The 23,726-nt window shown below is 40.1% G+C and overlaps 1 protein-coding gene across 4 annotated transcripts in view; it reads left to right on the forward strand.

The window, feature by feature from the left end:
* The window catches only part of apaf1 (apoptotic peptidase activating factor 1), a 44,631-nt gene extending 21,131 nt beyond the window's left edge, over positions 1–23,500 (forward strand). For all 4 annotated transcript variants that reach the window (XM_051392547.1, XM_051392544.1, XM_051392545.1 and 1 more), the window contains 2 exons: positions 1,514–1,660; positions 21,587–23,500. In XM_051392547.1, the coding sequence (XP_051248507.1) occupies positions 1,514–1,660; positions 21,587–21,733 (294 nt within the window). In that variant the 3' untranslated portion in view covers positions 21,734–23,500. The remainder of the gene's footprint in view (positions 1–1,513; positions 1,661–21,586) is intronic.
* The last annotated feature ends 226 nt before the right edge of the window (positions 23,501–23,726 follow it).

The raw sequence follows: 23,726 nt of genomic DNA on the forward strand, positions 1-23,726 counted from the left end.
GAGTTATGGGGGAAAGTTGAAGAGTGGAGTGGATTTAGGTAAAGTATAGAGGCTGCAGATGAGAGGTGAGAAAAAGACTTCCCATTAAGCATCCTGCCTGAAGAGACTCCCATCATACACCAAATTACATTATGTTACTAGTATGAGAAGTAATGACAATGCCTTAAACCATCTGATTTGCTGTGCATCATACAAAAATGCAATTACACCAGTCAACATTTATCCCAGAGATCACCCCATAATTACATCCCATCACTCATTTAGATAAAGTGCTTACTAATACATCATGATTGCTGCAGTGCACATGGGAGGAGTGAGAAGAAAGGAAGGGAGGCAGGGCTCCATCACAGATGAGGGAGCGGGCGCTGGAGGAACGGTGCATGCAGGTTGTGTGAGAAGTTGGGATGAAGAGAGCAGGAAGAGGAGGAGATGTCTGACAGTGGGAGGTGAAGGAGAGGACTTAGGCTGCCAAATTGGATCCCCTAGGCTTTGGAATCTGCAGCGCTCGTACACAAAAAACACACACACACACACACACACACACACACACACACACAAAGTAAATTAAAAGTTAGACTGTGTGAGAGGTAGAGGAGAAAGGCAGCCAGCGCTGATCAGCCTGCAGCAACGGATGTCAGCACAGGATTGGCCAACAAGGGGTTAATGCCCTCTGGTGGCCTCTGAGCTGCGCTGCTCCATTATCCAGAAATGGACGAATCCATCAGATCCAATTACATAAACCACACTGAAATCTCACCCCTGTTTCTATGGAAACAAATGTGAGTCATTCGGCACAAAAGCATGCCAAGTGTTAAATATAGCCGTACGTGTGATGTGTCATTGTCAAATGGACATGTGAACAGTTGCATAACAGCTGCAATCGACATGATGTGGTGAACTTGCAATGATAGAATCACAAAGCATCTTTTCATCATATTTGTGGTGTGTTATGGGTAATTTCTCAGGATTCACAGAATCTGTGTATCTGTGCAACTTCTCTTTGTTTAGCTTTTTTTTTTTATTGAGCTTGAAGGTGCAGCTTGACTTTAGAAATAGAAGGTTTGACAGAAAACTAAAAAAGAAAATCACAAGGTCAACTTGCTTTCAGCCACATCTAATGACCTTCAGGTGGTGGTGTTTGCTCAGTTGTCACGGAGATGGTTTCGGTATTTATCATGTGACCTAAGTGTGGAGTTTTGGTCACATCTGATGCCAGAACCATCCTGGAACAGAGACAAAGGTTACGATCTCCCCTTAAATATGCGACCACCTGTTATCACATTCAATACTTACGTCACATGATAATCAACTAAACTATCTCCATGGCAACTGAGCAATCTCCATTGACATAGGCCACATAATGAGGCAGATCCAAAAATCATGCTTGGAGTGCAGTTTTTTAATCTGTAAGTTGGGTCTTAAGTGTTTAACTTGCTTAGTCCGGCATCTGTGTTTATTCATCAGTGACATTTATTTTATGGTTGGTTTTATAACGTTTGGCTGTCCATCACAGATCTGGAATGTCAAGGACGGCTCTTTGCTGAAGATTTGTTCCCGGGAGAGTAAAGACGGCATGGACTCACTCCACGGAGGCTGGGTGTCCGACCTGCACTTCTCCCCAGACAACTCCCTTCTGGTCTCAACCGGCGGTTACATCAAGGTATGTTAATACATACAAAGGGAGGTAGAAGACACCGTTTTGTAGATACAAAACAGACTGGTAGTTGGCACCTAAATGCACCGTGTGCCTCTTCCTGCCCACGCTAAAATCTCGAGTATATATACTGAACACAAAAAGACACTTCCACAAAGTTATGCAGCACTTCACTCCTTCACTCCGCGTGCCTTTTACTGTCCTCAATACATCCGTGCATATGTGAGCGGGAGAATTGTTGATTGAGATGTGTTTGATGTAAAAACAACAACCTTTTCACATTCTGTTCTATGACATAAAACACATCAGTACATACCCAACCAGGGATTTTTACATGTCCTAAAAATGGCAGTTAAGCTAAACTAGACTACAGAGGTAGTGGGTGACTTTAAATATAAATATACGTACAGTGTTTATAATCGCACTATTCAGAGGCGTACTTCGTTAGTTAGTTAGCCTAACGTTAGCTTTTTACTTTTGCCGATCACATTTTACTCTTTTATATAATAATAATAATTTGTGAAGATTATCTCGCTGAACACAACGTGTAAGTATCATTAACCTTTGTTCACAAAATGACGTCATCCCTGCAGCGCTCTATTGTTACATTAGATAGAAGAGCTTGGCAGTGGTGCAGGTTTACATAAAAACACTCAATACCTGAGAGAATGATATCAATGCCTCCTTGTGACGTGACTGGAATAGCGCGGTGTGTGTGTGTGTGTGTGTGTGTGTGTGTGTGTGTGTGTGTGTGTGTGTGTGTGTGTGTGTGTGTGTGTGTGTGTGTGTGTGTGTGTGTGTGTGTGTGTGTGTGTGTGTGTGTGTGGCTCTTTCTTATTGCCTTTACTTTTACAAGAGATGGGGTCACAGAGCGGGCAGTCTCAGCTGTGCTCTGATTGGCTATTTGTCGGGCAATGATGTAATCCTCAAGGGAGAGCTGTTCTGATCGATGAGGCTTTATATCTCAGATTACTCCTGATACTGTGTGCGGGGTTGTGTCGTGTGCGTGAATATGTGCATGCGCGCTGTTGTGTGTACCTTCTTGTGTGGGTCGACAAGAGATGGTACTGTTAGTTGCTGCTGTTCAGGTTTTTTACAGACAGATGGCCAAAAAACAACATCCCAATCTCTTCGACAGCAGAATCCTGTTGACAAGATCATAAAAATCTGGATGTGAGCTCCAACATAATGAGGGCCCCAAATGTACTTATTATACTTCTTTTTTATATATATTTTATAGTATTCAGAATGAAAGATTTCTCAGAAAACTCAACTGTCAGACCCATAATCTTAATATATACACAGCACGTGCAGTTTAAAGGGCAGCGTAAAAGCCCTCAGTGGGATATTAAAGAAAGACGAGGTGCTAGAAAGTACACCGGACACAGTAGCATGACATCATATGTGAGAGTACAGGTTTGAATTCACTGCCTCTCTAACAGAAAAGAGCGTATGGATGAATCAATGTGAAGTGAACTGCTGAGGATGTAGATAATCGGCTGTATTCCAGATTTTACATTATCTGAAAAGAAAGAAATCAAGAAAGGTTACAGCAATGTTAATTTTATATCCCAATATGAATTAAATCAATATTTCTGCTGACCTCAAATATTCCCTGAACCTTAAAAGGAATAGTTTGGCATTTTGGGAAATATGCTGATTTACTTAGCTAAGCAAAAATACTCAAAGCAAAGTTTAAAAACATTCTCCTACCATTACATCAACATTTTACTGTTAAACTTGCATCTTGTTTGTTTAATCTGTACACAAAGGTAAATGTAAAACTGGTGGTTTTACGGAGAGTTGCACGCTGTAACCATTTCTTGGCTTGGGAACAATGACTTGCTTGAACTTCATAGTTGGCATATAGACAAGCACATTTCCCAAGCTATTAAGGAATATTAAGGAATTCTAACAGAAAATCTAAGTAGATTATGCAGAAGTTATTTTAAAATCTTTCCTACAGCTAACTCAACAGACCCTGCTGTGCATTTCTTTTAGAAAGTGGGTAATCTGTCCCTAAAGGACTGCCATATGATCGTGAGAATGAACAGACATTGTGACAAGTATATATAGTGTATCGTTTCTGTCACCCCATATGTTGATGTGCTATTTTTGTGCCTCTTCCCATGGTGATGTGTTCACAGTAAATATGTAGTTTAATTGATTTTGCTGGATTGATTTGTTACCTTTTTTTCCATTGTTTGTTTGTTCTGGAATAAAATTAGAACTACTATTTCTTCTTTGCTATTTGCCTCCCTTGCCAGGCGTTATATCATAGCTGGAAACCAAATTGTTACAGCCGCTGACATCCACTAATATACCCTTCGATTTTTGTATTAGTAAACTTTACAGACAGGGCAGCTCTGCTTGATGCACTAATGAGCCTTCAGTCATAATTATTCTGGGAATCGGTTAACGCATCACTCCATTACTCTATTTCACAGACTTTTTTTCTGCTCTCCTTCTCTGGCGTTTTGACTTGATGGATCAGCATGTGTATGTGAGGAGCAGTGATGGATTATTATGCCCGTCTTAAAGGGTGAACCCCCCCTGAGTCGCGAGCTTTGATTGATTAATTGTAGTGTGTGTCAGCCGGACAACTATGAGAGGCCATCCTGCCTGTCATGTTAATTACCATGACAGCGTGTGTACCTCTTATGACAGATAATATAGCCTGCAGAGTGAGGCAGGATGATAATAATCTGTCTATCTGTTTTAATGATTATTGCCAAGGCGTGTCACCATGCTCGCCTGTTTGGCAATAAGCAAATGTCTTGAAACGAAAACCTGGCACAATACTTTAAACAGACATGTTAGCAAGTGAGATGATATATAAAAATCCCTCTCTCATACTTTAGCTGAAGTTGAAGATATGACAACTAAAAGGGAATGGTATTTCCATACAAACATGAAGTAAGAATACCAAATGGTTCAATAAAATATTTACTGACGTCTAAAAAATTAAATAAATAATGGAACGTTGTAATTATTCTTCTGTCAGTCTTGGAAAAGGGCTTGGCAATCGTCTGAACGTCTTCTTAAGGGTGTTTGGTTTGTATTTATCCTCAGCTGGTGTAAGTGAGAGATTTCATTATGGGGGATCAGTGGGATTGTATTAAATGTGCATTTGGATCATAGATGAAGACTGATTGACATTGAAGTTTGGCTTGAATACCATAAGAGCTCTGAACAATAGCTGTGCCGTGCGGTACGAACTTTTGTTGTTCTCAGAAGGTAGAAACTTCACCACATAACTTGATGATAGAGTAATAGGTCAGGTTGAAAATAAATATAGCATCTTTATTATTTGAGGAAAAGCTCCTGTTGACCTCATATTCCTGCCACTGCAGTCGCGTACTTTCCACGTACTATTGTCTGTCTGAACAAAAACACTGACGTACCAAATGGCCTCAATTTTGTTTTTGTTTCTGTTTGTAAAACTTCTCCAAACTTACAGTAACTTATTAGAAAATACTCAAAAATGGCATAAATAATTATTATCTTTCTGTTTTCCTTCAGTCTCTTTGGAAAGCACTAACATGCTTAAAGCTGCACTAATCAGTATCTTAAGATTAACAGTGGGTCAAAAGACTATATAACGTGCAGTTCCCCTTTCTGCTAATTCTTTAAGTTTTACGGCCTGCAAGTTTGCTGTTTTTGGTTTGTTTCTGTGCATCGTTTCCAGCTGTTTGTAGTGACAAAGACTGTATGCTACCTGCCCAGCAACAAACAAAATTAACAACAAGCTAGTGCAGACTGTGGCACATTTAACAGTCAGATATTTGATTTCCCTCAGGAGTTGGAGGAGACCAAAACCGAGCTAAAAAGAGGAGTTAATATTGGACTTACATTGGTCAGGTGGCCAGAAACTCCAAATGAATGCTAGTTCACCTGTTTGCTATAACATGTTATCCATTACAAATGTATAAGAACAACAACAACAAAAATCAACACTGGTTAAAAATGTTAAAAGTTGTAGTGCCTCGTTGTTTGTGAGTGACTGTGCTTAATATTTTCTAGTGATGTGAGATGTGGGATTGAGGCTTAACTTTATTAGACAGCACAAATAAACACACGGCTCTAAGCTCCATGAACTGTTTTGCATATACATAAGAACAAGCAAGTAAGAATTTGAAGACTGTGGCAAATCCATTTAGGGGCTATTTGTAAGTACCAGCAAGCTAAGATTAATTTGGATTATGTGTTAACATAAACACAACGCCTTTAAGCACTGTTTGTGTAATTACTACAATGATTATTTCATTGATTATAATCAGTTGAAATTCTCTCCTTTTCCTGAAATACACACCAATTTAGAAGATGTCTTCTAAAATATTCTTACAGAAATACTGACTATAGCGTATGTTAAGTATTGCTGTGACAGTACTGTTGGAAAAATAAACAAAAATAAACAGAACACAGCAGAGAAGGCATGTTTTTCTTATCGTGATGTGATTCAGTGGAGAGCTTTCAGCTATCAGATCCTCTCTGATCGCAGCTCTAAACATCAGAAGCTGTTTCTACAGAATGACTCAGTGTGTCTGCCTCTGCTGCTGCTGAACAGGATGATGTTGTTATTGGTCGGATAAGAGCAGGAGAAGTGACAGCGGGTGATGTCTCCCATGGTTCTCTCTCAGTTGATGGGTTGATATGATGCAACGTGAGGCTTGTAGCGTGAGGAGTCCTTATTGTTTTGCCTCTTTCTATTTGTCTCTTTGGCTCCCTGTGTAGAATGATGTTTTCTTGTTTGTCCCAGTGGTTTTTTTTTACTCGTCTCTGTCAGTACTCCTGCCTTAATCATCTCTCAAGCTCTCTTTGTGTCTGCCTCTCTTTTTCCTCTCTGGTTTATCACTCCCTCCCTCTCTGTATGGTCGGGTGAATGGTGTGAGTGTAATTAAAAGCAGCGGGCTATTGTGTGGGGGTATATGTGCTCATCCAATCCCCTGTTGGGTGTAGGTACCTGTGTAGTGTTTAATTAAACATTTCTAATGCTTATCTTTTCACTTTACCTAATAAAAAAACATAACATGGCAGCTTTTATTGGTGCGTTTGGTTGTGAAATTGTAAGCCTATAAAAGTGTGTTTCCGGGTTTGTGTGTGTGTTTGTGTGTCAAGGTGTGATGAAGTGGTGTGGTCCAGCCCTCTGAGAGAGGCTGTTACATCCTACACTGGCTCCCATCAGTCGTCCTTCCTTCTGCTCCGGGTCCTGCCAGAAAATGCTGTACCTGTCTCACACCTGGCCTTGACACACACACACACACACACACACACACACACACACACACACACACACACACACACACACACACACGGACACACACTCTCCAAACGCCGATGACCCAATCTGTCACAGTGCCATGATGCACGAGGGGAGGCAGCAGGTGTGAAAAGGCTCATCCTGACTGCACGAACACACACAGACGCCCAGCAGCCCAGAATAATTCACACCAAGTCGTCATGTTGCAAACAAAACCACAAAGCACTCAACAAATGTATATCTATAAATATTGACTCAGATCTTTCTAACCGCACCTGTTTTTTATATTATGAACTATTTCTCAGATTAACCGAGTGAACTGATTGTCCTTATTTAGCCTTAATCAATATCTCTGGGTACTTTGGGCTTTGTCTGTTTCACTAAGCCAGCTGTCAAAGGCCTGGCTGAGGCGCCATCTCATCAGGAGGAACGACAGATCTGTTCTGTTCTGTTAATCCTCCACTTTCGGTTTGATGGGACTCACTGATGCAACCCTGGCACTGCTTATTGAATTCTAAAAAAGGTCATAATGAGTGAATTAAAATTTTGGGAGAGGAGTCATTATACCATGTGGGGGGAAAAAATTCTTGATTTAGGCAGTTAACCTTGAACAAGACACTGACCCTCCACTTCCCTGCTCAGTGGTGAACGTGGTTGTGTCGTGTTCCCCTTTAGTTTCTGTTACGACGACAGTGTCGCTTCTCTGCTGCGTCGGTAAAAGCCTTTCTAAAGAGGACAAACATGTTTATGGCCTTTTGCTTATTCCACCATCTGTTACAACTGTTTGAGCAATTAAGCAGATTTCCTGTCAGAGCAGGCAAACAATACACAGTGCAATTCAGTCCAGAAACTAGTATAGGTTTCCAGTCTCAATGCGTTTGGTAATATTCTGTTGATGTTAAAGATAAGCAACTTTCATGCTTCCCCACATTCTCACTTTGGCTGTCTGAAAACTTGATGTACACTTTGAAGTTATAGAATATTGTTGTCACTTTAACTTTCTGCTCATTGTCACCTCCTCCCGCGATGAGAAGCAAAAGCTGTTGTGAGCTTGTTGTGAGCTTGCGAGGAAGCCGCCTGCATGCCATTTTACTTTTAGTCTTGAAAATGTGTGATACAGCTGTGCCAAGCCTCCCAGGGGTTATAAGGTAGAAATTAAAAAAAAAAGTATCTTTACTGTTGTGGAAATCAGTCACCTTTATATTTCCACATCAGTATAGTTTGCTGCGATGTGACCCCCAGGGGGAGCTCCTACTTCATTTCAAAGCATTAAAGTACAAACGCGGTGTCAGATGTGCTACGGGCTCGGTTTTCAGTCTGCTTTAGTTGTATTGTCAGCAGGGACAAGTGCGACCTGACAAGCTAATCAACTTCTCAGCAGCAGAGTCTCCATCCGAGACATAGAAGATACCTGGTTATAGTCACAGTTTACTGAGTATGTGTGTAGAGGGCGCACACACCATACAAAATGGATCGTAGCAGTTTGTGTGCCTGTTCGTCCCTGTTTTTTTGTTTTTTTTAAAGTTATTTTTTTGGCCTTTTATATAGAGACAGCTGTAGAGAGACAGGAAAGGTGGGTGGAGAGAGAGGGGATGACACGCAGCAAAGGGCCGCATATGGGTCGCCAGCTCTACCGACTGAGCTAACTGGGCACCCTTCGTCCCTGTTTTTTAACGGTGTGTTGCTATGAGTTACTGCCATCAACGGTGGATCAATGTAAAGGCCTGATCACACACACACACACACACACACACACACACACACACACACACACACACACACACACACACCATTGGTTTTTTTGTGAAGTAAATCAAGACAGACCAATAGCAAACTGTAGAATAGGACAGCTTAGTTCAAAATGGTGGAAGTTATTGTAGCACTTTCCAGTTTTATTTAACTTCTCTGCTGGAGTATGAACTGCTCCACAAAAGAGGAATGTTTTGTAGAAAGTGAGAAGAGACACGAGTCGACGGTACGAATTGGTCTGTTCAGTTAACTGTGTGAACTTATTGTCTCGATAGCTAACAGGCTACATAACAGCTAGCAACCAAGAGTGTGTTTGTTTTAGGTCACTTTCTACAGCTGTTCACCAAGAATTCATTGAGCTACTTTTATTGTGTGACCAGGCTTTAACTCTAACTTTGTATAGCTTGTATACACTATACACTTCTATTACTAGCATGTGCAAACTAGTAGAGCACAAGATAGATCAAAAGAGGGACCTGCTCATCAAAACCATATGTTCCATAATGCCACTAACCTGAAACCTGAACTGTAGATCCAGCCCAGTAAAGAACATGTCAACTGTTAACTGCATCGAGACCATAGTTAGGTTTTATATTCTTTTTTTTTTTTCTCACTGTAGCACACACATACACACACATACACACTTCCCAACAGTGTATCCCCAGATGGATGGGAGTGTTTTAGATGACAGTTCTCCCCTGCCACAAGTGTTGTCAGACATCACTTATCAGCGAAGCCTGTGATGGAGAAGAAAGGGAGAAACACAATTTCACCTTATCTCACCTTCTTACACTCCCCTCGCTTTCATTCTCTATTTCTCGGTCTCCAAGTTCCCACCAGACCTGCTCTTTCTGTGTTCTCCTTTAATGTTATCTCTCTTTTTCACACCTTCTTTTGTTTTGTGTTTTTTTTTTCTGCTGTCATTTTCTTTTCTGTCCACTTTGTTGACCTTATGTTTTAAAGCCGCCCGCCCTCGCCGGAAGCCAATGCTCACAAGTTTCTTTCTGTGATTTTTAAAACGATGCTTACTTTGTACAGTAGGTTAGAATAAAGCCATTTCAGAATGAAAGAGATTGCTTTAACCCATCAGGTCTCCGTCTGTCTCTGTCCTGCTTTCTCAGCCTGAGCCATCATCGTTAAACGCATCCTAACGAGGCCTTGGCAGCTAATGAACTGTTACAGCCAGTCATCACTCTAAGCAAGGCTCAGAGTGAAGCAGGGAAGGAGGGCAGGGAGATGTGATAAAATGAAGGAGTGAAGGTTGCACTGACCTTCCCTCAAGAGACATTTGATGGACGGAGAATCTGTCAAAGATTTAGAAACAGTTGCATAGCGGCGAGTGGTTTGGGACTGAGCGAAAGGGACAGAGTGTAGAGTAAATGCAGTCACCTCTCTGAGGGATGGATGGGGTATCAAGCAGTCAAGATTCTTGTATAATGAGATTGACTAAGCCATAAGTAAATGTGTCTCCATTCTCCCTTGCTGGCAAAGACCTTAGTGATTTCTCTCAAGGCTGAACATCAGTCAGTCCAAGTATTCATTAGTCTTTCTCAGGCTACAGTTGTGTTACCCCGATCTGCCTCCATCTGAGGTCTTTTTATGTTTCACAAGTCATCAATATGACTTGTGGGATGTGTATGTTGTTTTGGTTGGAAATAACAATGCAGACTGTGTGCAAAAATCTTTTTCATTTTATAGAGAAAGTATCACAGAGTTTGTTTGTGATGTAGTGTCAGAACAAAGAACACAGAGTGAACATCAGGCATTGTAGTTCATGTTTTAATTAGCTGATTTTTTTTAAGCCCTTCAGCATACAACATCTTTAATGGGCCAGTATACTCCGTCAGTACTGTGTCTGACCATTTCTGTAACTGAACCCAACAATCCAGCCTTCACACTGCCTCTCTGTGACGGCTGCCTTCGCCTGTAGTCATTCGAAACAACTATAAACACTTTTGATTTCCCAGGTGGTCGGATAGCCCTTTGACCCTTAATTCCACTAAGGGAAAACTCCCCCCAAAAAACATTTTTCACAATTAAAAAATAAAGAAAGCTCAAGGACGAACAGAGGAGAGAATCATCGTTCAGATTTACCAGTAGTACAATTAAAATATGCAGAAACAGCTTGACAATATTGGGTAAATAAAGTGCAAACAGAACATGGATCCAGAGAGACAGAATGTCGAACAACTTCGAGCTGCTGCCAAAACTGGTAGGTCTTGAAAATGTACGAGAATAATCTTTTAAATCCACATCAGTATTAGCAAACGAACACCTGTAAGAACGACAAAGTGTACAGAGTTCTATAGTTTGTCCCATTTGTCTCATTGAGCAGGTGCACCTACTGTATATTCATCGAGATGGAACAAAAGCAGCACTTTTAAGGTTTTAAGCAGCAAAAGGCAACTACACATCTACAATTCTATGTGGTAATAATTAATAAGCTCAAAGTTATTCCCCACATAGAGACATTTGTATTTTAGAATCCAGATTTACAGTCAATCTTTCATGTTTACTGCTAATACTAATACTATAGGGTCGTACTTCAACAAACACCCAAGTGGTTTAAAAAAAATTATGGCAAGCTTTTAATGTCAGCTATACTATTAAACTGCCAAATTTTCTGACTGAATTGGACTCTTTTCATTGCTGTGTCACAGTTTTACAGTATGGCTGACTTTGAGCGTCGTATATATCTTTTATTCCCTCGGGTCTAAATATTAGTGTGATGTACGGGACAGGCCTGTAGGAGACTTTTGACACATGTCTGATGCGGTAGGGGAGAAAGATGTACTGCATTGTATAATTTATTGTTTATTTTTAAAGAAAATATGCTTTATGAATAGTCTATTATTATACTTTAGCACTTTATTAATAGCTGCATGTGGCAACCAGGGAGTTAGCTGACTTTGTTTGTTACTTTAATGTTTCCGTGCTGCTTTGAAGAAAACTTGATGAACACAGTATTTGCAACAGAAATGACTGAAGGTACATTTACTTTTCATCTGATCTCCCTGCAGCACTTTTTTGTACATCGAGTCCTTTGCATTTGTGTAGCAAAATAAAGACCACCCTCTTGGTTATTACTGCTACTGTATGTTGGTTAACAGGCTAGTTGCACCCCTTGGCTTTTTGTTTGATATTTTTGCACCCCCACCTCCTTCAAAACGGGTCCACCGATGAGAATAACACATTTTGATGACTGATGTTTCTGAGAGGACTTGTATGTAAATGAGGCGGTGTAACAGGGCCACCGCGTTGGTTCAGGCAGCGTTCACCGTTTTGATTTAATTCAACGCTTTTCTTCCGTCACGCTGTTTCAGAAGTAAGCACCCCGCAGTGCTGCTCCAGCATAGCAGCAGACCTGCCTCTAAAAATACCTACACACACTCATAAGATGCAAAACAGCTCCTGAAAGTGCATTTATCTTTTTTCTCAGAATCCATTGTTCTATTTTTTTTTTTGTTCTTATACCAGAGACTGGAAGAAATGCGTATCTTAACATGCACACGTTCTTCCTCGTGTGGTCAGAATGCATCCAGAGTAGATTTTGCATTCACAGTCATTCGCTTCCACATGAGACAAAGCAAGAGCGAAGAACTTTGAAAGAGCTAAGCTTGGAACGATCGTGGCCTGGTTTCTGCACCCTTGTTGTCAGGCTTGGGGTGTAAACACAGGCTGGTGAAATATTTATCTGTCTCTAGGAGGCAGTTGTTTCCCCAGCGTTGCTCATTAAGCCGGGGTTAATTGTCTCTCTGGCTCGAGAAGAAGGGCCTTTTGTGTGTGCGAATCATACCGAGACGAAATGAGAGAGAGTGGAGATCAGTGATAGAGGAGGAGCTGGTGATGGTGTATGCTTTGTGAAATGCGTGGATGCACACACACTGACTGACTTCCTCTTACTCCATCTCTCTCTTTGTCCTGTCTTTCCTACTCACTTTTAAACTACTTTTAATAAACTCTTTGCCCCTTTGTCTTACTTCTTTTTCCTAACTGCTTTTTCAGTCTTATTCTGTATTTTAGGCCATTTTCACACTGGATTCATTGATTTGACTTTCAGCCTTCCACCTTCTGAACCTGCAGTCTGCTTTCATGGTGGTTTACTGTTGTAGCAGGTGCAGCCAGTTACTAATGCTGCCAGAAAAGTGTTGGGTATGGAGAAAAATGAGTTTGAACTGGAGACCAACTCGTGTTTTATGGTACACAAATTTGTGAATAATTCACATATGCCTATTCTTATCTACAAACCCATGTCATTTTAATATATTTAGAGTAATTCTAGAAATAAACACAACCCGAATTAAATAACTTTCAATATTTTACATATATTTTAAGTTAATTAACCTAATACCATTTGCGATTGAATAGAAATTTGCATTTGGGTTCACATTGGTCTTCTGACTTACAACCAAATTGTTGTGTCACGAGGTTTTAGTTTTTAGAGAAAAAATTTTGCCAGTTGCCAGGCAACCAGCTGAGACGTAAGTTACTGGTCATGAATAGTATGATGTATAATAGTCTAGCACATAACCCAAAAAATGTATTACTCTCTGTTTTTTGCACAGATTAAACAAAGATGATCTAACGTGTTAAATACTTAAAGTTGGAGGTGCTGGTAGGCTAGCTTTTTCTCCCTCTTTCCAGCCTTTATGCTAAGCTAAGCTAACCAGCTGCTGACTCCAGCTGCAATCTTTACTGCACAGAAATGAGAGTGGTATTGAGCTTCTCATGTAAATCTAAAAGAGAAAGAGAATATGCGAATAACCTAAAATGTCAGAGAAGTCCTTGAATGCTTTCAGTGCATTCATGTGGAATTTCCATGAGGGAAAAACTTCCACAACTTTTAATCTGCATTTTGATGTACGCTGGAAAAATGGACAGCAATGCAACAATGGAGCTCAACCACCTGTATAATGTAAAACCCCTATTCCACCACCCTAGGAAAGGCATAGGAAAAATGCCCCAGTCATAAATAAACCATTTTCACTGTCGTGTTTTCTTGCTATCAATGTGAGAATGCCACCTATAATGTCATATATTTATCTTTCTGTGGTAGTTCGGATAACAGTCTGACTGCCTCTAGTCTAGATCACATGGTTCACTGGTCTGAGAGCAGTTCTTCTCATTTCAATCTGCTTCTGGAAGTTCATAATACCAAATTTGCTGAATCTGTCCATGATTCAGAATAAACTGCCAATATGACTCTGTACTTTCTTCTTTCTCTTCATTGTTTCCTTGTTGCTTCTCATTCATTTGATCTTTTCCCTCATTTTATATTTGTGTATCTCCTTTTATTTCTCCCCAGCTCCTATTTCTCCCCACCAGCTCAATTTTTCTTTTTCTTTTTTTATGTCTCTTTTTTTCTCTCTATTATGGCATCTCTCTCTAATCTTTTCTTTTCATGAATCTTTCTCCCTCTTTCTTATTGTGCCGTAAGGACCGAACGAAAAGAAGCATGTGAGACAAAGAAAAATGAAAAGACTAACAACCTCTCTAATCCAAAGCTGTAACATCCCTCTGTTTATCCTTTTGGTTTCAGTTTTCCTGCTCCCTACAATTCATATTAATTTCCGTTTCCTTGCTTTTTCCGTTCCCCCCCTTTCCCTGGTCACATCTGTGATGAAAAAGAGTTGCCGGTGAAAATAAAGGAATGCGGGTGAGAGAAAGCGAAGAAAGAGAGAGACAGTGTGTGAGGCAGAGATGTGTAGAGGATTGTCTGAGCATCAATATTTCAGTGGATGGAACCTTGGATGAATAATTCAACCTTGGTGCCACGCTGTTTCCCTCTCCGCAAGACTCTTGGCCTGGTCACACATACACATGCACACACTTTAAATCCCTTACTTTTTCTGTCTGAAATGGAGGTGGCCTTACAAAATCACCTGAATCTACTCCAGCTGGTCTCCCCTCTTCCTTTAATCTCCCTCCACCTCCTGTCTTCATCCATTGTGTGCATCCTGCTGGCGGTAGAGTCTTCCTAATTTTTTATAAAGCGTAGAAACTGCACCTAGTCCCCCTGGACTCTGCATCGGAGCTATTTATGTTAGAAGAAGATGAATTACTTCCCTCCACCCCTTCTGAAAGACGCAACTGTGTGCTCGCTCACACCTAAGGCCCTCACAAGAACACGCATGGACAGGTATTTCCGTTATGTAAGCGGCGCTGACTTTCCCTCAGGTAGCCTGTATAAGCAGACCTATTTAGCTTCAGGAGCGCCAACAGTGAGGGTCTGTCGGAGAAGATTTGGTGAACTCATCTGCTGTTAGCTGAAATGAATCAGGGTTACTCACATTCCCGGCTTCCCCAGATGTGACTTTAACCCGTGTGTGTGTGAGTGTGACGCTGAGAGGGAGCTTATCTGAACATGCAGAATGGTGTGGCTGTACAGATAAGGGTTCAGTGGCTCATCTTGTTTTCTGTATTCACGTTTCCACCAAAGCAAATGACATATGTGTACGCTCTCCACCCCGTACCTATGCTCTTTACACCTTCACCCCATTGTCAAAATACAATGAATGGAAAACATCCGGATTGAGTCAGAGTCATCCTCTCAAAGCATTTTGATCTTCTCACATGGGCTGGGTGGTGTGGTCAAAATCTGTATCATAATATTGCCAGTTTTCCAACATTGATATACACTTAGTTGCCAGTTTATTAGTTACACACCAGCTCCAGCTATTGCAGTCTAATACAACACCCCTACAGTAAATCCTTCAGTTATTGTTGAAACTGTGTAGAGATAATGATTCAACAACTGGTCCTTTTGGAGGCTGCAGTTGTGTTGCATTATTGTGTTAAATCAATGATGGTATTCAATGATGGAAACACCCGTCAGAATAACACAATACAATCCAAGAGCACCACAAACTGCAACCTCCAAATTAAACATAAAGTTGAAGTAACGGCAGCAAAAATTGAACATCATAACCTTCACAAAGGGAGGATTTAATGCTTACTGTTGTATGAAACTGCATTGATTTCAGCGAGGTGTACCTAATAATAAACTGGCGACTAATGGCAATCAATCACATATATTATTGAAATCTTTCTGTTTCTGGTGTCTCTTTAATATCTCTCTTTGTATTATGAGCATAGTGAAAAATCATTTGGAAGGACATTCCACTGTTATTATCAGGTGCTTTTATGGTTTTGGCATCAATGTGATGAAGTACCTTAATTTCATTCATTCCTGATTATTTTATCCATAAACAAGTTGTTGATTTACAGCTTAAACACAACATGCACTATTTTAAATCTCTTAAAGTACTAAAGCAACAAGCTGTTCTACATATATAAATACCTTTTGGCTTTATTTTGCTATTTTAGTTTAGTTTATTTTGTCTCTTTTATCTGATTTATTTCTGCTGACTTCGTATTATATTTAAAGATCCCTTGTTGATTATTTATGTTCTTTTTCTTATTTATATCTATTTTTTAAAACTTTTTTGTGCTTGTCATTGTAGTGTATTATATCTTGTTATTGCAAGTCATTTGACCTTTCACTAGAGCGCAGTTTTTGTTCTTCCTGTCTTGAGAATTATTATTATTATTAGATTACTGTTGACTAAACCTATTGCGCACGTAAAACAAAAACTATTTCAGCAAGGTTTTAATTGAAAATTCAAACAACACACATGCGTAAGACAATAACAATACGATAATACTGAATTATCTCTCACCCTTGCTCTCCATGTTTTCATCTGGGATTGGTGTAGATTTAATAAAGGAAGTCAATAAGGGATCCTGGATCTGTTCTATTGAATAATCTCCATATATGTACACCTACATTATTAATGTTAAATTATAACCTGCACACTTTTTTATGCTGATGCACTCATGTCCTTTTTCAATATATTTCCACTTAGTCCCACTTGTGTGTGTGTGTGTGTGTGCGTGTGTGTGTGTGTGTGCGTGTGTGTGTGCATGTGTGTGTGCATGTGTGTGTGTGCATGTGTGTGTGTGCATGTGTGTTCCTCGCATTAGTATTCACGTAACGTAGAGCCGAACATTGTCGATTGAGTTAATTTCAGCAGCCTCAGCGCAGGAGGAAGCGAGGATGCTGCGCTGTATATGTTTAGAAATATTTTTCTGTAAAGAAAGAGCGAGACGGTCACACAAATACTCGCAGTAAACACACCCAGGGGGTATGGTCTTCACAACAACACCACTCAGAAATACACACACACACACACACACACTGTATAGTCATTTAACACCTAAGCACATCACTAGCTCTCCCATAAATCAATGGCCCCACAGTGATGGTGTTCATATCAGCACATCAGCCATCTGTTCTGAGGATGTGGGCACTCGGTGTCACACGCAAACACAGAAAGCACTGCTGCGTATTCCCATAGGAGAGAACAATCCCTTATGGAAGGAGACTTATCTTGTGTGTATCTGTTTTTACGATGAATGTGTTTTTCTGTTTACAGCATCTTTACATCTTGGATCTAAAGTTGCTCTTTTGTTTAGTGCACCTTTCTGTGCACCCCCCGTGTGCAGCTTTATTTCCCCCTTTATCTCAAAGAACTCTCATTGTTTCTTTATTCTTTTGTCTTCTTATTTCTGTCCCTCCCTGCTCATGCTAACGCATAAATATGCTTGCCATCCAATGTAGTCTCGTCAACGTCCTCTGGTGTAAATTATTCAAAATAGTGATTTTTTTCCGGCCTTTTTTTTCGGCCTTTTTTTCCCCTCCCTCATAGTAAATCCAGTCTTACTCTGAGGGTAACATCATTTTCACACTTTCTGTCCACACCTCTTCCTCCGTCCCGCCACTGAGCCAACTGACTCTTTTAAACATTATTCTGCACCGACTCTCTTCTCCTTGCGTCGCATCTCTCTGCTAATCCTTTTTTTATAAGCAGTTGGAGTCATGTGGTGCTCTTCCACTCTCTTATTTTCTGTTTTATCATTCGTCTGTTGCCCATGTTTGTCGTGGGATTTATTCTTGTTGTTCTTCGACTCTGCTCATTGTCTCGTTCATCTCATCCTGTCTGTTTGGCTATTTATTTCTGTATTTATACATACGTGTGTGTGTGTGTGTGTGTGTGTGTGTGTGTGTGTGTGTGTGTGTGTGTGTGTGTGTGTGTGTGTGTGTGTGTGTGTGTGTGTGTGTGTGTGTGTGTGTGTGTGTGTGTGTGTGTGTGTGTGAATACTATTTCTTTGTTTGAGCTGTCAGTGTTTTGGCAGCCGGCAGCCATTTTTCCTTTCATTCCGATGCAATTACTCTTAAATCAAGTGTCTCATTCCCTCCTCTGATATCTGCTGTGTGTATCCTCGTTTTACCCCTCCACCTCTGTATCGATCTCAACTTTATCTCATCTATCTTTCTTTATCCAGCCACACATCCCTCTCTCTCTGATGTTCTGTTATTGACCTTCACACCAAGACTACTTTCATAATCGCCATTTGTCTTTGTAAAGCCAACAAAAACCGAACATGGTGACATTTAGTGTTTCAAATTGAGGCTGAAGGTATCATATTGTGACCTTGAAAAGGTCTTTGCTCGGGCTTGAGATGAAAACTGCCCGTTTTTGCTTTTTCAGGTTGTCAGCACTTAGTTTTAGCTTCTTGTTGTCGTTGGTAGAGTGTCTTAGCACTCCTCTTTAACTGATTCTGTATAATAATCAGATTTAACTTGTCTGAATCAACCATTTCAGATGGAGACAACCGAAAAATTGCAAAGGTCAGAGGGTGAGTTGTTAGCATTTTGGACGTGGATGCTCTTGGATGTCAAAACTGTCCATATACAGGGTTTTCTGCTATATTTTACAGTGGAAATAGAGCCAGCGTTTTCACAATAAAAATATGCAAACACTGCTCACATTAATGGGGATTTTTCCAGTTCTAATTCAGTTGTAGAGCGACCAGTGTAGAGCATTTTTATGTTGTATAATATTGGGCTTATCAAGCTTTACGGAAAATGAGCTGTAGCTTTACATCACACAGTAAAGGCCACATATTTAATGAGTATGTCAGTTTGTAGAGACAAGATACAAGATGCTGAAAGAGTTGCTGTAAACATAAATTATCACTGTGCAGTTGTTCCGCATCTGTTTCTCAGCCTGTGTGAATCAAAGACCTCATGCAGTCCAGTAATCTTCAGAGGATTATGTTAAATAGCGCACAAAACAATGATTAATCATGTTCAGTCCTGTGAGTCAGTCTATATATTTATATTTATGAATCATGTAGAAACATGAAATTAATTAGTTTAAGTAAATGTCATATTGAGAGAACATGGTCACATTTAGCCTTGAGGGCAGCAGCAAATTACATCGCATAGCTCTGATGTTCGAGTAAACATCACGCAGATTCATCATGGTTCTGTGTATATATATAGATAGATAGATAGATAGATAGATAGATAGATAGATAGATAGATAGATAGATAGATAAAGAAAATAAGCAGTGGGTGGATACTAATAACTGTTATGTAAAGCAGTCTTTACATTAGTGAGATTTGATCTAATGTTTTCTTACACTCATTCATAATTAGTATTTTTGCTAGCGTGCTGTGTAAAATGATTTCCTGTCTGATTCAAGGTGAAGTTTATTGTCGGATTGGACCTGTGTACAAATGTCAAACCAGGAAAAGAGAGCTTTAATTAACTTAACTCTGACCCAGCTCTAGAGTCCAGAACTTGACCTGTTGTTTGCTTCAGTTTAAGCTGGTCCAACCCCTCTAAAAACCCTCTCACATCATAGCAAATGTTTTCTGCTAGTGTACCCCAGACGTTGTGCTACCAGTCGGTGCCTGGCAGTCTGTTCCTACTTACCTGAAGTGAGGGAGAAAATCAATGCAAGCTTAATGTGGATTAGCGGGAGTGAGAGAAGTAGCAAATTGAGTGACAATAATGGGTGAGCTATTTTTAGAAAGGGAGGGTAAAGAAATAAGTTAATGGGACTGTTAGAGGCTGTAAATGATCACAGCTTATTTGTCGAAAGAAAAATATGTAGAAAAACCACTTGTTAGGTGATATATTGCACAGCAAACCACGAGACAGAGTATTATGTCAGAGATCAGTTGATTCCTGTTAATCCCTCTGCCCCGGTACAATAACTGGAGCACAATTGTTTCTTTTGGAGTCCAGAATCTTGTTGCTGGGGCCGTTAGTAATACAAAAACACTGTGGTACCATTTATTTCAGGTCAATCTTTGTATTCCTACCACATAATGACATTTAATATGTTTTTGTCTACTTTCTTATTTTTAACCAAATTCTCAGTAGTGATTATGTGTTACGACCAAGATGGCAATGTCTTTTCATTTCCAGTTAACCAGCTGCATTTTTAGGCAAGCGAACTTGTGTGTGTGGTTGTGGTTGGGTGTGTGTGTTATGATGGTGACTGTGGAGGAAGTCCAATCTCAGCAGAAGTAAAGCCAACCCCCTGCAGCAACACAAATATATAGAGCCATTTTTTAGTACACACACACTCTCATAGTATATTTACAGTATAGCATGACAATCTTGGAAAAACATGAAGAAAACCCAAAGGCATACAGCGGGTTTTAAAATCATGAATATGCAAATGAGCTCTCCTTAATGCTGTGGAATGGTTTGCGTGATTAATGGACTATTTGTGTGTGTGTGTGTGTGTGTATGTGTATGTGTGTGTGTGTATGTGTGTGTGTGTGTTGGGATTGTTCTGTAAGCTAGACATCTGTTGCCGCCACCTCTTCTGTTGCAGTCTGTCTGTCCGCCGGTCTGTGGAGACACCAAGGAGTTGGCCTGCTTTCTTTTCCAAACACACACACACAAACACTCTCACTCTCACTCACACACACACACATCATACCCCTATACATACACACACACACACACACACACACACACACACACACCCCCCCCACCCCACTCACTCACTCACTCACTCACTCACTCACTCACTCACTCACTCACACAGAGCCACTAATGTTTTAGAGCAAAAACATACACCAGTAAAGCTTCAACCTATTGATTTAATTCATGTCGTCTTTTTATTGAGATGGAAGAGGAACAATTTTGCTGTAAAGTTATCGTGGTTATTATTGTCAAAGTTGAACGTGCACACACACACACACACACACACACACACACACACACACACACACACACACACACACACACGCACACACACACAAAAAGAAACACACAAACTCATGCCAGACTGTAAATGATTGACTTGATGTGCCTTTGATGATTCATCCCAGTGAGATGGAGCTTGAATGGAAAATGTCAACTTTAAACCGAGATTAAACGGAATCACTCAGGGAAGCTGGTGGGGGGTTTGTGTGTGTGTTTGAGGGAGCCTGAGGGTGTGTATGTGAGTCTGGTAATATTATGCTATTAAATTCATCATGGCCTTCTTGGCAACAAATATAAAGCTCTCAGTCAGTCTCTCTCCCTTCCTGTCTTTGTCTCAAGTTCTGATTCAGATAAAGCCGAGTTCAGACTACACAACTTTTGTCATTTGATTTTATCGGAGTGCAGCAGAAGCAGTACAGCTTCTTAAAGCTTCAACCTGTACGAAAAGGCATGAGGCAAAAGTACTGTGAATAAAACATACCCTCTGTTATTCAGGTAGTGAAAATTTTCGTGCCAAAGTTGATGTATCTGATAAAGACATAGCTACATTTGCATGTCTGTACGTTAAATGTGAAGCTAGAGCCAGAAGCTTAGCTTGGCAAGAAGACTGGAAACAGAGGGGGAACAGCTAGCCTGCTTTGTCCAAAATCCAACCTGCCAGCACCTCTGAAGCTCAGAAATGATGTTATATGTTGTATGTTTTCCTTATTATGAGGTTGCTAAGCAAGCTTGCTGAAAATGTACACAATTACTTTTTCAATTTGGGATTTTTTTCCTTCCCAGATGCTCTGCAACTATTAAAACTGTTTCAATGGTCTCTCTTTCTTTCTTTCTCTGTCTGTTGGCCAGTGGTGGGATGTGGAGAAAGGCGAGGCCCTGCAGACCTTCTATACCACGGGAACCGCGCTGAAGAGGATCCACGTCTCGTCCGACTTCTCCACCTTCGTCACCATCGACAACATCGGCATCCTCTACATCCTGCAGAGGGTGGTGTGACATTGCAAAACGCTGCTCCAAAAAGACCAAAAGAAAGAAACAAAACACCACGATCTACGCTAACACTAGATTTTTCTTGCAAAGACTACAGTATTACAGACTGTATACAGAAGTAGACATGTTTTGTTGCATTAAGGACTCTTGCAGAAGCCTAAACGGAAAGATGCGGCATCCCATAACCATACACTTCTCAGATACGTTTACATTTCCACTGCACTCTTTCTACATATAGGCTGACACTAGCCAACAGCATCACAATAGAGCATTACAGACATTCACTTTCCATTCTGCGGGGTCAAATGAAACTACTAACCAGTTTACACCAGCTTTAAATAAGAACTACTACAGCTACGATCAACTGTTGGGAGCGTAGACGTACAGTGAAAACTCAAAGAGTCTTAATATTCCTACTCCAGTCTCTGTTTTGAAACAGTGGATGTTTTTGGTAGATAAAATAGAGCAGAATCACCTTTTTAAAAACAAGGAAAACAGCAACATGTTTACATAAAGAAAAAAAAAAAACAGCGTTTGTGACGATCAGGTCTTCTGAAGCAGAGCTTTTTGAATCATTAATACCTAATAAAGAGGTTAATATAAACAGGTGAAAAAGATGTGATCATTGCATCAGTTCAAATGTGAATAATACATGTTAATCCATATTGCATAAGGGCTGAATATTATTGCATGTGATGTGAGGGATCTTCCACTCCGCCGTATGTAATCCATATAAGCTATCGTGCATTTGCAATTGCATTTTGACTCGTGGCGTGCTGTGATACTTTTCTCATGTTTGTGTTTTAGGGTAAATCTTCTGCGTCGTTGATACGAACAGTTTTGAGTCTTTTACTCACACTGCAGCCTTAATTCTGAATGGGAATACTGTAGGTTGTAGAGGGGTATGTATGTTTAGTCAACATGGATTTCTCAATCCACCAGCATAGATAGAACTTCTGGTGCACTTTGATGAGCATTAAATATTAATAGTTTAAGTTTTAATGATTGAGCATTTAAATTGAATCCAAAACCTTTGAAAGCCTGTGGGTCTATTTGTACATCCAAACTATTTGTACTTTTGAACTTAGATCAAAGGTAAATGTTTTCTACCAAAAATTGCAGTATGTGATTTATAATTTATATTAAAAAAATGTCCACTTGCTAATGTTAAAAAGCACTTTTTTGTGCTTTATTAATTTCTCTTTTTTTACTTTGTACCAGTTGTTTTTCACTCTATACCCCACTTTTTACACACATTTTAATCTGCACATTGTCTGAGTACTGAGCCTTTTCCTGTTCTGAGCACTTTGAAGCAGGAGTTACAATCCTTCATGAATTCATGAAGCTTTCCCTAATGTGGCTTTGTTCAGACACATAAAAATGGATCCTTACTTTGATTTCACAATACAGATTAGTATGTGGTTGCCAGACAGGCAAGTGTCCCTCACATGCTGTAACCTATTCGTTGCAGTGGGGATGATACAGACTTTCCGTTCCAGTAGGAGCAATAAGCACATAAATACAGTAAGTGAATAAAAATAAGGATGCATTTCAACATTTCTGATCAATGCTGTTGTCATTTTCACATTGTGCTCTTTGTGATTTGTACTTTAAAGCCAGCATAAATCCAATCAAAAGATTACCTTCAAGAGCTCTCTGGCTAACAAAATTTCAGAACTATTGATGTCTGCTCAGGATGTATTGATACTGTTTTATGGTGTGGTGCAGTGTGAGTGTAATTTATAAAAGATTAAACTACGCACGATATGATAATGTTGTGTGTCTGTCTTTATTTTCTTACCTGACAAATTGTCATTGGATTTAATTTCACTTTTGATTATCTGTTTATTGACTATCAGTCCTGCACTTCCTGTCTCCTCCAGTATTTTCACTGCTGACTCAACATCTGTCTTGAACCTCCAGACTGTGGTGGAATGACTCGCCTAACGTTTTGTCTACTCCTAATATCACCCAGTCGCTGAGAAAATGTATTCATGTT

The sequence above is a fragment of the Dicentrarchus labrax genome, unplaced genomic scaffold (assembly GCF_905237075.1).
Source record: "Dicentrarchus labrax unplaced genomic scaffold, dlabrax2021, whole genome shotgun sequence".
Classification (NCBI taxonomy): Eukaryota; Metazoa; Chordata; class Actinopteri; family Moronidae; genus Dicentrarchus; species Dicentrarchus labrax.